We start from the raw sequence: 14,610 nt of genomic DNA, 5'->3' as shown, positions 1-14,610 counted from the left end.
ACTCAGAAATAAATTACCGTTAGGTCTATTTCACAAAAGAAAGAGGACACACTTACTTTTTCAGTCGCGTCTGTTTCTTTATATGGTAGTTACAGGACACATAGATACATCACATTTAGAAAGAATGATAATTTCTACAAATATATGCCATACGACCTGAGGAGCTTTAGCACTCTCTCGACTCCCATACAGATATTTTCAGTCAGAGAAACAGAGGAAGCTCCCGGAAAAAAAGTTACCGGTACTTTATTTTATGATAGTCCGGTTTAAAGAGACGAGACGTAGGCTATACTGACAGATAAAATAAAAACATGACTGTGATAGCCTTTAAGATTGGTCTGATTTCTTCAAGCGTTCACTATGTTTTTTTTTACTATGCGTATCTTTTACAAGCGTTTACTATGTTTACTATGGTAACGGTTAGCGCGCATAGTCTTTTGCATCACAAACAGAAGGCATTCAAACATGAACGCGAGTTAAATTATTTTAAAAGTCTTTAATGCTAACAGAATCATCCGGCGCTGCCGTCTCCCGACTCAGGTGAACTCCGCCTCTGTTCGTAACCACTCCTCTAGCCCGAGCTGGCCCGCTTTGGCCCAAGGTATTCGACGGGCCAGAAATCCTGGCCGTTGGCCCCGAGTAAGCCCCGATCAAGCCCCGGAAGTGACAATGGAAACGCGACTGGCCCTGGCACGCTCTAGCACGGCCCGGCCCTGGCCCGACAGTGGAAACGCGGCTACTGTTTGTTATGTTTCGTGGTCCAGGCTGGGCCAGTTTGTTTTTCTTGCCGTTTGTGGAACCTGGGCTGTCTACAGAGGCCGCGTTTTTTTACAGTGTGTTCAGGGGACAGGCAGCTAGTAGATAGTGAGGAGATGTTTGCTGTATGTGACAAAAAATGTTTTGGCCTAAAAAACGCGTGACATCGCTTAGAGCACCTTTAAATAAACTAAGACAAGGAGAAAGAAATATCAGTAAATTGGGACATAAGGCCTGTGACATGGAAATGACAGTGACATGCCACTCTGTAATTGCTGTCCCTATAAGGCCAACACTGTTGACAGCAGTGTGTCTCATTCCTTTGAATCATTTGGTTTGAGTGGTCACTGAGAGACCTGAAGCAGAAAGGACATTGGACACTTTCAAAACACATTATTCTGACCATGTCCAACTAGGTGCCACAGATAAGGGAAATAGCAAATGGCTTTTCTGGACATACACTGTAAACCTGAATGAAGAAATTAACCAAATGAAGATTCAAGACAAGTAAGCAAATTTACCACAAAATATTTATCATTGTAAGAGAGAGAGAGAAAAAAATCCTGATAAAATCAGCATTTAAATGCAGTACAACAAATAATACTGTAATGTGCATTACTGATTAAAAGTTTGGGGTGATCGTGTAAGATATAGTTTTGAAAGAAATACTTTTATTCTGCAAGGACACATAAGAATAATCAAAAGTGACAATTATAATGTTATAAAAGATTTATTATTCAAATAATTGCTGTTCTTTTGAACCTTACATTCATTACATATATATGTACTAACATGTAGTTAAGGTTGCCTTTATTCGTGCATGAATCCATCTATGACTCCGGTCATATTTAAGGTTAATGTGTTGACTTATTAGTTCATGTTGAGGTAAGTATTAATTCAATCATTAGTACATGCTTATTCATGTAAAGTGTTACCATTATCATTATTTTTTTCATACATTAGAGTGGGCTAATACAAATTACATACAGAAATGCACTTAATTGTAATGAAAATACTCAAAATACAAATAAAAACTTTTTATTAAACAAAAAAGAGCTTCATTAATTTAAATGAAATATGAAACATGTATCTTATCAGTTTTCAGATTAATCCGTGTGGAGTGTTACATCTAGGAAGAACTTCCATTTCCTCTTTAAAATGCAGAAACTATGATAGACTAACAAATGCATTATGGCTAACTCCCTATGCCAAAGTGTAGTGTGAGATGGCCAAACACAAAGACATTGTCTAAATGGAGGTAGTCCATTGGAGTCTCCATGGAAACAAAATCCACAGATCTCTTTTGATGAAGTGATTTAAAAGACTTGCAACATATGATTAGAATGAGAAGAGACACCAATATTCACAGTGTGCTCATTATTACCACGACTGTTTTTGCCAAACATATGACAAACAGAGCAGCACTGATCTTTATGGAAAGCTGCTGACAGAGTATCAGAATATTTTCATTTGGCCTCTTCCCAGCAGGCCTACCACTAAATGTCACCAATAAACCGTGTATAAAAGCAATAAAAAATGCCAAACTCTAACTATAAATTATTGAAAAAATAAATCATTCATCTATTATTGATAACAGTATTGCTTTTGCTTTCTTTTCACTGCTTTGAATTGTGACTTAGTAATATGGAAGCTTGTTTTCGCCACGGAATAAAAATAAAATGTAAAAAATCTCGCAATCGCGAGTTTGCATCTCACAAATCTGACTTTAAGTGCGTGATATAAACTCACAGTTGCGAGTTATAAAGTCAGAATTGCAAAATATAAACGCGCAATTGTGAGAAAAAAAGTCAGAATTTTGAAATAAAAAAAGTTGCAATTATCTTTTAATTTTGTTTTTATACTGTGGTGGAAACAAACTTATGGTTCAAGTGCTGCGTTGCAAAATTCTGATCCAGATAGTCTATTTAAATCATCTGATAATAGATCTTTGTGAGCATTTAAATACATGTAAATGAATGTGAGCATCACATTTTAACCAGGAAGTTCCTATTCTACTGGCTGTAATGAAGAGCTAGGATTAGGGTAGGATTAGGTTTAAGGATAGGGATATGGTTAGGACAACATTTTCAGACAGGAATGTTGTTCAATGATCTTACTAGGCAAAATCACAGTGACCCAATATGCAAGATAGCCTTATGTCATGCTGTACATTTTACTTGAAAAAAAAAAGAAAAAGAAAAAAGAAAAGAATGTGTCACTGCTCTGGTATGCTGTAAACTATGATCTTTAAAAAAAATTATATTTGAAATGAAAAATGGTCTGTTGCACACTGCCACTATGTATGCTCCTCAACAACACAATAAGTTACATCATATTAATGTATTTTATGGCCTTCATTCAGCATATTGTACATTTTTCTTTCATGTCTGGCTGCATTAATAACAAGTTGCATCCTTGCATTCTAGATTTCCCTTGAGGGATTTGACCAGCTGTCTTAAATCTTTAATCTTTGCTGTATCAAAAATAACATGCTACATTGTGGTTAGAGCCAGAGGGAACTCCCCTCCACAGACCCCTCACAGCGAAGACCATCTTTCGCTCCTCTCATCCTCTGATCTACACATCACCTCTATCAGAGAAGTCACCACCAACATGCCACCGACATTGTAACCTACATTACTACAGCAGGGCTCTCAAGTTTTGAAGACAGGCAAGAGTGACAAGCTTAATTGCTTTTTACCTGACATCTTTGAAAGACAGATGCAATGATTAATGCATCCATGGTCAGGATATAATGATAAAATATGACATGATTTTAAAAGTGACCTATAACATCGACTATGCAATACACTTTAATTTATTTAGTGCTAATAAAATTATTAAGCCTATTTGGAGAGAGAGATGTTTATAATGTGACAATATGTCAGTCATCGTGTGATAACGAAAATATGACTAGGCCTAGACTACTTGTTCTGAGCAGGTGCTGTCAGTGAACAGGCTGTAAAAATGTTGGCTAAGTTACAGACACTCATGAAAAACTGATGCTAATTATCTGGGAAACATTCTCTAACAGCAGTCAAGTTGTCACTGTTTGTGTCAAACAAGTTGTGAATTTGTTGTAACATTAAAACAGGAGATCATGACTTACTCTGTGCTCAAAGTGATGCACGGAGCTCGGAATGGTTTCCTCTGTGGGTGAACGAAACTTTTGGAAGACGTTGTAGCAGAATCACGAGAACAATTCCAGGATATGCTTTTTTTTTCATTGGTTGTTGCGTTAAATCTTAGCCAGATACAATAGTGCTATTTTCTGATTGGCTATTGTGTAGCCCCTTTCTTTTTTTTGATTGGCTGATAAGTGGCAGGCTCGACTAAGAATTCCAGGGGAGACGCGCTTGATTACTGCCGGTTCCATAGTGAGAGCGGCGCGGCCAGAGAAATTTTGGGTGCTGTGGCATATTAAATATATTATAAATAGTTTTTCCGCGTGAGAAACACAATGTGTGGCGGGAGTGCGTGACAAAAGACCGAAATAAGTGACTGTCACGCTCAATGCGTGTCACGCTCAAGTAACTAAATGAGCTCCTACTTCAGAGTAGGGTCTAAACCAGTGCTATAGGAACTACCAGTGACGTTAGTGTACGCTGATTAGCCGAATGCATGTAAAACACCAGCACCCGCCATTTTTAAAAAACGCTGTGTACACACACAGATTATAGCCTTTATATTTACTCCACAAACTTAAAGGGTTAGTTCACCCAAAAATGAAAATTCTGTCAGTAATTACTCACCCTCATGTTGTTCCAACCCCGTAAGACCTTCGTTCATCTTCGGAACACAAATTAAGATATTTTTGATTAAATCTGAGTGCTGGATCACTCCTCCATAGGCTTCTAAGACATTATAAATTGCTGGCCCAGAAAATGTATTAAAGACATCGTTAATATAGTCCAAGTGACTCCAGACTCCTGGTTGGACTATATTAACGATGTCTTTAATACATTTTCTGGGCCAGCAAGTTATAATGTCTTAGAAGCCTATGGAGGAGTGATCCAGCTCTCAGATTTAATCAAAAATATCTTAATTTGTGTTCCGAAGATGAATGAAGGTCTTACGGGGTTGGAACAACATGAGGGTGAGTAATTACTGACAGAATTTTCATTTTTGGGTGAACTAACCCTTTAACTCTACGCACATGCAAAACAGTGATAAATAGACCTCTCAACCTTTAAGCTAAGGAGAACCTTTAATACAACGCGACTTTGGACCAAGCAATTTCTGCTCAGCTAGCAACATTGGGCATCAACCATACGGCAAACGCTAATAATTTTTCATATACTGTCTACTTTCTCTGTATAACAGTTCTATCTAATAATGTATTAGACAGGACTGTTAAACAGGTCGTAAACTAATGAAGACAGAGAATGGGAGCGCTGTGTGTTCAGGCTCTGGCGTTCTCAGCACCGTCAAAATAAATGTCTGCCGCACCATCAAAATAAAAGTTACAACAACAAGCACGGCTTATGTCACTTCAGAGTTCCTACTGGCGGTGCAAAGGCAACCAGGAAAATGTTCCTAGGGGAACTATTAGTTCTCGGGGAACCACCCTGGTGGCTAGTTCCTAGAACTAAGTACCTAGAACTACCCAGTGCAAAACCCCCTACTAGTACCTTTTGAAGAAAACCTTTTCTGAGAGAACGTGTGAATTTTTTATAAAGAGCGAGTTCCCACACTAGGATTAAAACAATCTTGTACCCTCGTTAAAATGACTGACCAAATTTACTCATCATTCCTGCCAAGTAAAACCCAATAGCATAAATACTATTATCCTAACAGCAGAAGCATTTATTAATTCATTAAAGCGAGAGAAAATAGTAATATAAACTGTTCTTTGGTTCCAAAAAATGTCAGAAATGGACCTCTGCAAAATATAAATATTTTTTAAATAATATACAACTCCTTTAAGACATATTGGATAACTGCATAAAACAGCAAAAGTTTTTTATGAGACAAGACAAAGTTTTGTGATAAAGTATATGGATGAACAACACTTACAGTGGGATAGACAATCTTTCTTAGTTTTACGCCAAAATATTGCAGGACAGAAAAGCTCTTTTTTAGTGAAACAATAACCCTTCTCTGTCACAATGTTTCTGAGAATAGTTTAAAAATAAAGCAGATGGGGAGCAAGAGTTCTAGCAGATGTGCAGTCTAACTGAGATGACCAAAGCTCGGGTTTATGTTCCCATGACACATAACAGCAGAAGCTACAACATACAGATGTTCATGCTCTGCTGTTTTCTGAGTAAATGTTGTTAGGTCAAGAGGTGAGCAAACTAGAAATGCCTGATGAAGTAGTAGAACACTACACCTGACAGTGAATGTGAAAGGTGTACACAGCAAGACATGGACTTATTCTTTGCTGACTGTTGCTCCAAGAATGTCTACAAATGACCACCAGAAGGCAAATACAAGCCAATACACCAAGCAACCAATGAAAAGAAGTAGTATATGCAAATTAATCAATCTGGAAGTCTTCTACTTTACTGAAAATGAACACCTTTAGGGGTGATTTCACACTTTGATTGCTTGGCCCGAACCTGAGTTTGATTGCTCCACCTCCTTTGCCCCCGCTGGATTGTGTTCACACTGATATACATAAAAAACTAGATATACATTCTCTCTGCTTGCAGTGCATCAGTCCCAGTGTTACTGAAGTATACGTTAATTTCAACGCTATCTCACGACCAATTCGTACGAATTCGTACGAATGATAAAAAGATGGCTAATTCGTACGAATTCGTACGACCTCACTCGTACGAATTTGTACGATTTGTCTAAACCCACGTGATGGGTAGGTTTAGGGGCGGGGTCAGGGGTAGGTCATTCGTATGAATTCATACGAATTGGGCAATTCGTAAAATATGTACGATTTTGCAAAAATCGTACGAATTCGTACGAGTGAGGTCGTATGAATTCGTACGAATTAGCCACCTCGTAGAATTTGTACGTTTTCCCGTGAGATCGGGTTGTTAATTTCCACAATGTAGTACGGTTGCATTCATATCAGCAGCAAACCGTACCAGACATCATATGAACCGTACCCCAGACCACCTTTTTAAATCGGGGTACAGTTCAGAAAACAGCGTTCACATCAACCAAACAAACCCGGGTAAGCACCAAAAGAGCTATTGTGAAAGCCCTCTAAATCAAAGAAAGATTATGGACCAGGCAATTTGTTGTCTTTTGTTACTGATTTTTGTCTTTTGTTACTGATTTTAAGATGTGGCTGTTTAAATAAATAAAAAAAGAATGCGAGCTTGCAGTTTATTATGGGTGGGGTTTAAGCAGACTAAATTATTGGACAAGTCCTTCATAAGTCAACAGAGAGAAGTCAGTCATTTTCACAAAACGATTGACTTTTTGATTAAACATTAATAAACATTTACAAAAAAAAAGTTGTGTTCACATTAATATCTATAACATGCATTTACAAAATAGATAGGGCTGACATTCAAGCTGACTTAAATGTAGTCAATATTTCGCCATTATTAGTCATTCATTTTAGTACATTTTTCTCTGAATAGACTAAAATTATTTTTGGATTTATGGACAAGAAAGCTTTTTTGTCTTGTCTATGTTATTGTATCGAAAGAAAATACCCTTTTAACGGACATTTTTGTCAGTATTTTCTTGATGAGATGTTCCTGACCTTGGTTCCTGACCATAATCTGTTCTTTTTCCAAGTGTACATGTTACCAGATCCACCTTAGAAAAGAGAGACCAAGGGAAATATAATTCTTGTCTCACTTACTTCAGGACGTGTGTAGAGCCGTTGATCTGCGTGGCCGTGCAGGTCGCTCCAGGGCCTAGGATGGAAGATCGGCGGTAGCGCTTGTGTCCGCAGCAGAGAATGATGAGGAAGGCACGACGGAAGGACTTGTTAAGGAAGGCGTAGAGGATGGGATTGAGCATGGAGTTGATGTAGCCCAGCCAGAGGCAGGCCGCCCAGAGCTGCTCAGGAACACTGTAATCTATGAAGGGGTCCACCACGTTCGTGATGAAGAAAGGGGCCCAGCACAGGCAGAAGCAGCCCATGATGATACACAGAGTCTTGGCCGCCTTGGTCTCGGTACGCATGCGGTGGTTGCGTTGGTGGTCTGCGCTGTCTGCGTTCCCTGCTCCTCCGGCCCGCTGCAGCATACTGATCTGTCGGGCGTGTGCACGTGCCGTGACGTAGATGCGTTGGTACGCCAGCACCATCAGGATGAGCGGTACGTAGAAGGCCACGACTGAGCAGGTCAGAGCGTATGGCTTGTTCACCATGAACACACACACCGTGGAGTTGCCGGAGACCTTCCGCTTCTCTATCTGTCAAGAAGATGTTGACATATTCAGCTTACGCAAACACAAAAGAATGTACACTCTAAACATTACAGGTACCAAAAGGGTGTTTTCACAGTGATGCCATAGAAGAACCATTTTTGGTTTTCCGAAGAAACTTTTTCCACTATAAAGTAGAAACCTTCTGTGCAATGGAAAGTTAACATGGATGTTAAGATTCTTCATGGAACTATAGATGCTTTATTTTTAAAGGCTACTTGACACTGCACCGTCAGACACGGATCAACATTGACAGTCACCAGATCACAGTACATAATTTCTCAGACATTCCAGGACCAATTCCAATTCAATGTTCAATCAGCGAAAAACAAGCATTGACCAATGCCAACAGATGCTGTCAGGGGTAACACACTGATTGACAAAACCTGACAAATGTGTCTGATGGTGCAGTGTGAATTGGCCTTAAGTGTTAAGGAAATTATTTTACTAGGTTTCTAGCGCACCCTCTGTGTCCGTTCATTATTTACCATTACCATAGGTTGGACCCTGTATGTCGTTGGCTTCAGGGAACAGTCATTTGAGGAGACCTTTTAAGAGCAGAGGTGGCTACTTACAATACTTCTTCTGGTAAATCACAAGGACCTCTAGATGTGGAAGAGAACTTAGCCAGAGGGCATGAATCTATAAATATCTTGCTCCCCAAATACACTATTTAGAGACTCTCACCTCTTCATATTAATGAAACATTCTTGACATTCAAATACTATGATGTACAGCACTATATCAGTTATATTAAGTTTGTAACTGGTAAATTAATTACACTCCCCTAGAATTAAATTCACCCTCTGATGCATGATGTCCTTTGGAGTGGAAAGATTTTTAAAAGTCATATTAACCTTTCAGGGTGTGATGATTTAAATAATGATAAAAAAACAATAAAAAAACATTCAAATCATCATGACTGATGACTTTTGACCCTTATCCATAATTATAGTTGAATTTCATCTTTATGGCCAAATATAAGTGAAAACTATGACGATTTCTTTCTTTTTTTTGACGAAGTTTTATATGACGAAGTAGGATATGTAGGAGGTGGGACTTGCATGTCCCTGGGCATGCATGTTTGACAAACTTTAAATCCTTGATTTCAACCTATGCTGCACTATATCCAGTGTGCTGCTCATATTCATATCATATTCACTGTGTGCTGTATGTAAAATTAGCACTACCTTGTCTTCATGTGAAAATATGATTCCCAGTGTGCACAGATTTACCAGATTACTGAGTGCACTGTTGGTTACAGTGTTTATCTATCTCTTATCTATCTCTAAATTAAATAGTGTGATACCATAGCTATCTGCTTTATATCGGCCACCCTGCTCTCTAAGATATTGGCTGTAAAATAATTGTATATTTTTAGACCACTACCTACATTGCAGCTACAGTTGTCAGCTACAGCAGCTCATAATATATGCCTAATCATGTTATTTGGTTATTTTTGGGAGTGACATTCACCTCATTAAATCCATTCAGGTTGTCACTGCAGTGACGCCACTCTCTATTGGACCCTGACAGCTCGTCTAAGGTGCTGCACATACAAATCAAAGTCTCTCTCTTCCATATAGCTTCTCCCATCAGCTCTGCTGTCTTGCATTTATCCATACTGTACAGTGTGGATCATAAAGAGGACACTGCCACACCTGCAGCCCTCTCCACAAATTTCACTTTTTCACACACCCCTCGCCTGACTAAGAGGGGTGTGGGTACTGGTTTATTCATCTCCAACGAATGGAAATGTAATCCTTTACCATCTCTGTGTGACACTAGTTAATTTAAATTGCATGCAATCACTATCACCATCCCTATTAAAATCCATTTTGTAGTTGTTTTTTGTCCCCCAGGTCAGCAAGGCAATTTCTTGGAGGAGTGTTACTCTCATCCTTCCCTGAGGATGGTACTCCTCTGGTAGTTATTGGAGACTTTAACATCCACCTAAAAAACCTCAGGCTGTTGGTTTCAACACTCTGCTTGCCTCGTTTTACCTCAAGCGAGTATCTACTGAGGCTACTCACAAATCAGGTAAACAATTTGACCTTATTTACATGCGCTACTGCTCCACTGACCATACGCTGGTCACTCCACTGCACACTTCAGATTACTTCCTCCTCACTCTTAATCTCAACCTGGCTCTGAAACCAACACACACTCCTCCACAGGTCACCTTTCGGCAAAACCTACGCTCACTCTCACCCTCCTGCCTATCCTCTTTGGTCTCATCCACACTTCCTCCCCCAAATCCGCTCTCATCACTTGATACTAACAGTGCAACTGATAATCTTTTCTCCACACTAACATCGTGCTTAGACAACTTCTGCCCCCTTTCCTCCAGGCCAGCGGGATCTCAAAGATTCCGCTGACCTCAAAGATCCCGCTGACCCTGGTTTGTATCAATCCCTCCACTCTTCCTTATCTGCTAATGTATCTACTGCTAAAATGACTTACTACCATGACAAAATGAACAATTCTTCTGACTCTGACTTTTCAAACCCTCCTCCTCCCCCTCCTTCATCAACCCTAACAGCTGATGACTTCGCTACATTCTTCATTAAAAAAAAACAACAACCATCAGCATCAAATTTTCCACACCACAATTCGACATGCACATCTTAACAGCTGACACACACATTCTTCCCTGCTTCTCTCCGCGCTCGGAGGCAGAAGTCTCCAAACTCATCCTTTCCAAACACCCTACTACCTGTCCGCTTGATCCTATGCCTACTCATCTCCTTCAAGCCATTTCTCCTTCAGTTGTACCTGCAGTCACTCACATCATCAACACCTCTCTTCACACTGGTACCTTTCCCACATCATTTAAGCAGGAGCACGGTTAACCCCACTGCTTAAGAAACCCACTCTAAATCCAGCACATCTAAAAAAAATAATACTTTTTTCAAACTCCTGGACAACAACCAGTCTGCAGCCACTCAACTGAGACTGCCCTGCTCTTGGTTATTGAAGCTCTAAGACTGGAAAGAGCAGCTTCCAAATCCTCAGTACTCATCTTGCTGGATTTGTCTGCTGCTTGACATATCCTCCTTGTCAAATCTCCAAACGCACTCCAATGGTCCAAGTCTTACCTCTCAAGTAGGTATCGTGGAGAGGTGAGGTGTCTAAGTCACAACATCTAGCTAACATCTGTGCCTCAGGGCTCAGTGCTTGGATCACTTCTCTTCTCCAACTACATGTCATCTCTAGGATCTGTCACTCAGAAACATGTATTATCACTGCTACGCTGATGTCACACAACTCTACCTCTCATTCCAATCAGATGATCCGACAGTAGCTGCTCACATCTCAGCCTGCCTGATAGACATTTCTTGCTGGATGAAAGACCACCACCTTCACTTAAAACACAACCAGCACAACTTCTACATTCAGCTAGGTTCGTCAACCATAACTCCATCCAGGGCAGCCAGGAACCTTGGAGTTGTGATTGATGATCAGTTGAACTTCACAGACCACATTGCTAGAACTGCCCGGTTCTGCAGATATGACTTATTATACAACACTAGGAAGATCAGGCCTTTCCTATCGGAGCATGCTACAGCATCCTGAAAAACATGCACCTTGATTTCCACAAAATATCAATCAGCACAACTGTTTTCAACATTGATAATAACAAGAAATATTTCTTAAGCACCAAATCAGCATATTAAAAATGATTTCTGAAGGATCATGTGACACTGAAGACTGAAGGAATTATGATGAAAATGTAGCTTTTCCATCACAGTTAAATCACATCATAGTTAGTTTAAAATTACATTTTAAAATATATTCAAATAGAAGCCAGTTATTTTAAATTGTAATAATATTTTACAATATTACTGTTTTAATGTATTTTTGATCAAATAAATGCAGCCTTGGTGAGCATAAGAGACTCATTTCAAAAACATATAAAAAAAGAAAATCGTATTCACCACAAACTTTTGAATGGTAGAATACATACAAACATATTTCCTGTTTTTGGTCATATAAGCCCTTTAAAAATCACAGAAAACCATTTCAGATTGTATGAAGCCATGTTCCAATTAGAAATGTTATTGCTTTTAAGTAAAGTGCAATTAGTGACATACATTAGAAACATGCTTAACCCCACAATTAACATCAACAACAACTAAGATTAAATGGCTAGATATTGTAAGTGAAGAGAGCTTGATGAGAGTAATTAACACAGATTTTTTCAAATCTGATCTAGGTCTGTGAGAACCATAAAGTATACACATGCATACAGATATACTGTTTGCAAACAGACTGTTAATGATTTGATCCACAGAAGGAAGTGTTATGATGAGAAACATTAATCACTGTTCATCTGAGCCTCTCTCCTGCCTGCTCCTCACATAACTCTGAGCCCTCCAAACCATAAACCCAACACCAACCCTATCATTAATAATGAGAAACTTCTGTACATTTTCTAATTAAAAATGTAGTTTGAAGGAAGCTAAAATGAATGCATAAATATTATCCTATACATGTGGGCAGAGAAAACCACTCAGCTGTTTTCAAAGACCGAAAATGGCAAAGTAAAACAGACATGGTGTCACATGAATCTCATGAAACATTACATTTACAACATGCACATAGACACCAGAGAGAAATACTTTCCACGTGACATTTCCTTTCTCTAGCATGAATTTAATTATGGTGCATCACCCAGGGCCATTTTTGTTTGTTTACTGGAAAGTAATGAATTAAGATCCCTACCTGAGACTTTGGCATTTCATTTTCTCCTCAATCATCCCAACCCTCAAAGCTGATCTTAATGAGAGCCCCTATGTACTTCAATTGCTTTAGAAACATTGACAGTGGCTTAGGTTCTATGCATGGATGGATAATTGCCTTTTGAAAACTGCATATAGAGCAGAGAAGATGCCTGAAAAAGACTTTACATGCATCGCAAGTTTCTCTCATAATCACTCCCTGGATTTGTTATAAAGCATTTTTATAATCCACTCTTGATTACAAGGTGAGAGAGAATGAAAGAAACATCATTACAAGAATCAAAGTCAGACTGCCTTCACAAACCTTATCAGCACAAACAGTCTACCATCTGACGGTTGTGACTCACCAAATCATTTATTCCAATACTATTCCAGCCTTGCATTATGGGTAAGAAGGAAATAACGGTTGGGATTATCCAGCATCCTCCGATCATTAAAGTCACTCTCAGTGGTGTCATCTTATTCCTGTAGACCAGTGGCTGGCAACAGATGGCATAGTACCTGTAAGGAAGGGTAAAATAAACAGTATATGTTGAATATTCTTCATTTGGCCACCCATAAAGTGTATACAAAACAATTAAGACAAAATAATTGTACATGAATATGTTGCTGAAAAGTATTACGATGTGCAAGTGAAATACAATAACCTTGAAAAACCTGAAGGATGATGACCTGCAGTGGCCCTGACTGACAAAATGTCAACCTATCAAGCATCTGGAAAACAGATCAGTCAATCTGCTATAGCTTCTTAACCTTTCTGATCTGCCAGTCTATCCAGCTCAAGGTTGTTGGTTAAATGACACTGTTGACATTAACCATTAGTATTCTGAAAGAGTCCTAAAATGATATCAACACAGCCAGACCTGTACAGAATTCCATTTGTCCCTAACAACAACACAGTGAAACAGTTGTAAACTGATATTTATAGATATTTAAAGACAAACTACCGTTCAAACATTTTCGTTTAATTTGGTAAGATTTTTAAAATGTTTTTGAAAGACATCTCTTGGAGAAGGCTGCATTTAATCAAAAATACAGTAAAACTGTAATATTGTAAAATATTTTTACAATTTAAAATAACTGTTTTCTATCTTAATATATTTTGAAATGTAATTTATTCCTCTGATGCAAATCTGAATTATCAGAATCATTACTCCAGTCTTCAGTGTCACATGATCCTTCAGAAAAAAATAAAATAATAATATGCTGATTTGCTGCTCAAGAAACATTTATTATTATCAATGTTGAAAACTGTTGCTGCTTATTGTTTTTCTGAAAATATATTTGAAATAGAAATATTTTGTAACATTATTAATGTCTTTACTGTCACTTTTTATTAATTAAATGTGTCCTTGAAGATTTAAAAGTATTACTGATTACTGATCCCAAACTTTTGAAAAGTAGTGTATGGTGTATATCACATATATATTATTGAAAATTCATTCACAAAGGTCTATAACCATTTTGTTTCCCCAAGCAATACATTAGGTCATGAAGAGAGAAACCAGACTGACATGCAGCAAATGTCAATCTGAGCATTCAATTCAATAATAAATCACTTGGGGAAAAAAGAAAACTCTTGACTTTTAAATAAATGGCACTCAGTTAAAAAAAAAAGACTTCTCAGTTTGAGAGAGGAAAAAAAAGTAAAAGGTAAATGAATCATTGACTTTCAATAGGTATAACTTGCGAGACAGAAGGACCCCGCAAAGGTGTCACTGTGAATAAAAAAAAAAATATAATAAAAGTGTAACTGCACAATACAAGC

The 14,610-nt window shown here is 38.4% G+C and overlaps 1 protein-coding gene across 3 annotated transcripts in view; it reads right to left on the bottom strand.

The window, feature by feature from the left end:
* htr4 (5-hydroxytryptamine receptor 4) overlaps window positions 1-14,610 on the bottom strand; it is a 116,773-nt gene that overhangs the window by 34,847 nt on the left and 67,316 nt on the right. For all 3 annotated transcript variants that reach the window (XM_084133173.1, XM_084133171.1, XM_084133172.1), the window contains exons 5-6: window positions 13,190-13,343; window positions 7,532-8,088 (exon numbers count right to left, since the gene is read on the bottom strand). In XM_084133173.1, coding sequence (XP_083989299.1) covers window positions 7,532-8,088; window positions 13,190-13,343 — 711 coding nt within the window. The remainder of the gene's footprint in view (window positions 1-7,531; window positions 8,089-13,189; window positions 13,344-14,610) is intronic.

The sequence above is a fragment of the Abramis brama genome (assembly GCF_963993115.1).
Source record: "Abramis brama genome assembly, chromosome: 13".
NCBI lineage: Eukaryota > Metazoa > Chordata > Actinopteri > Cypriniformes > Leuciscidae > Abramis > Abramis brama.
This window is presented reverse-complemented; position numbering and strand designations above follow the sequence as displayed.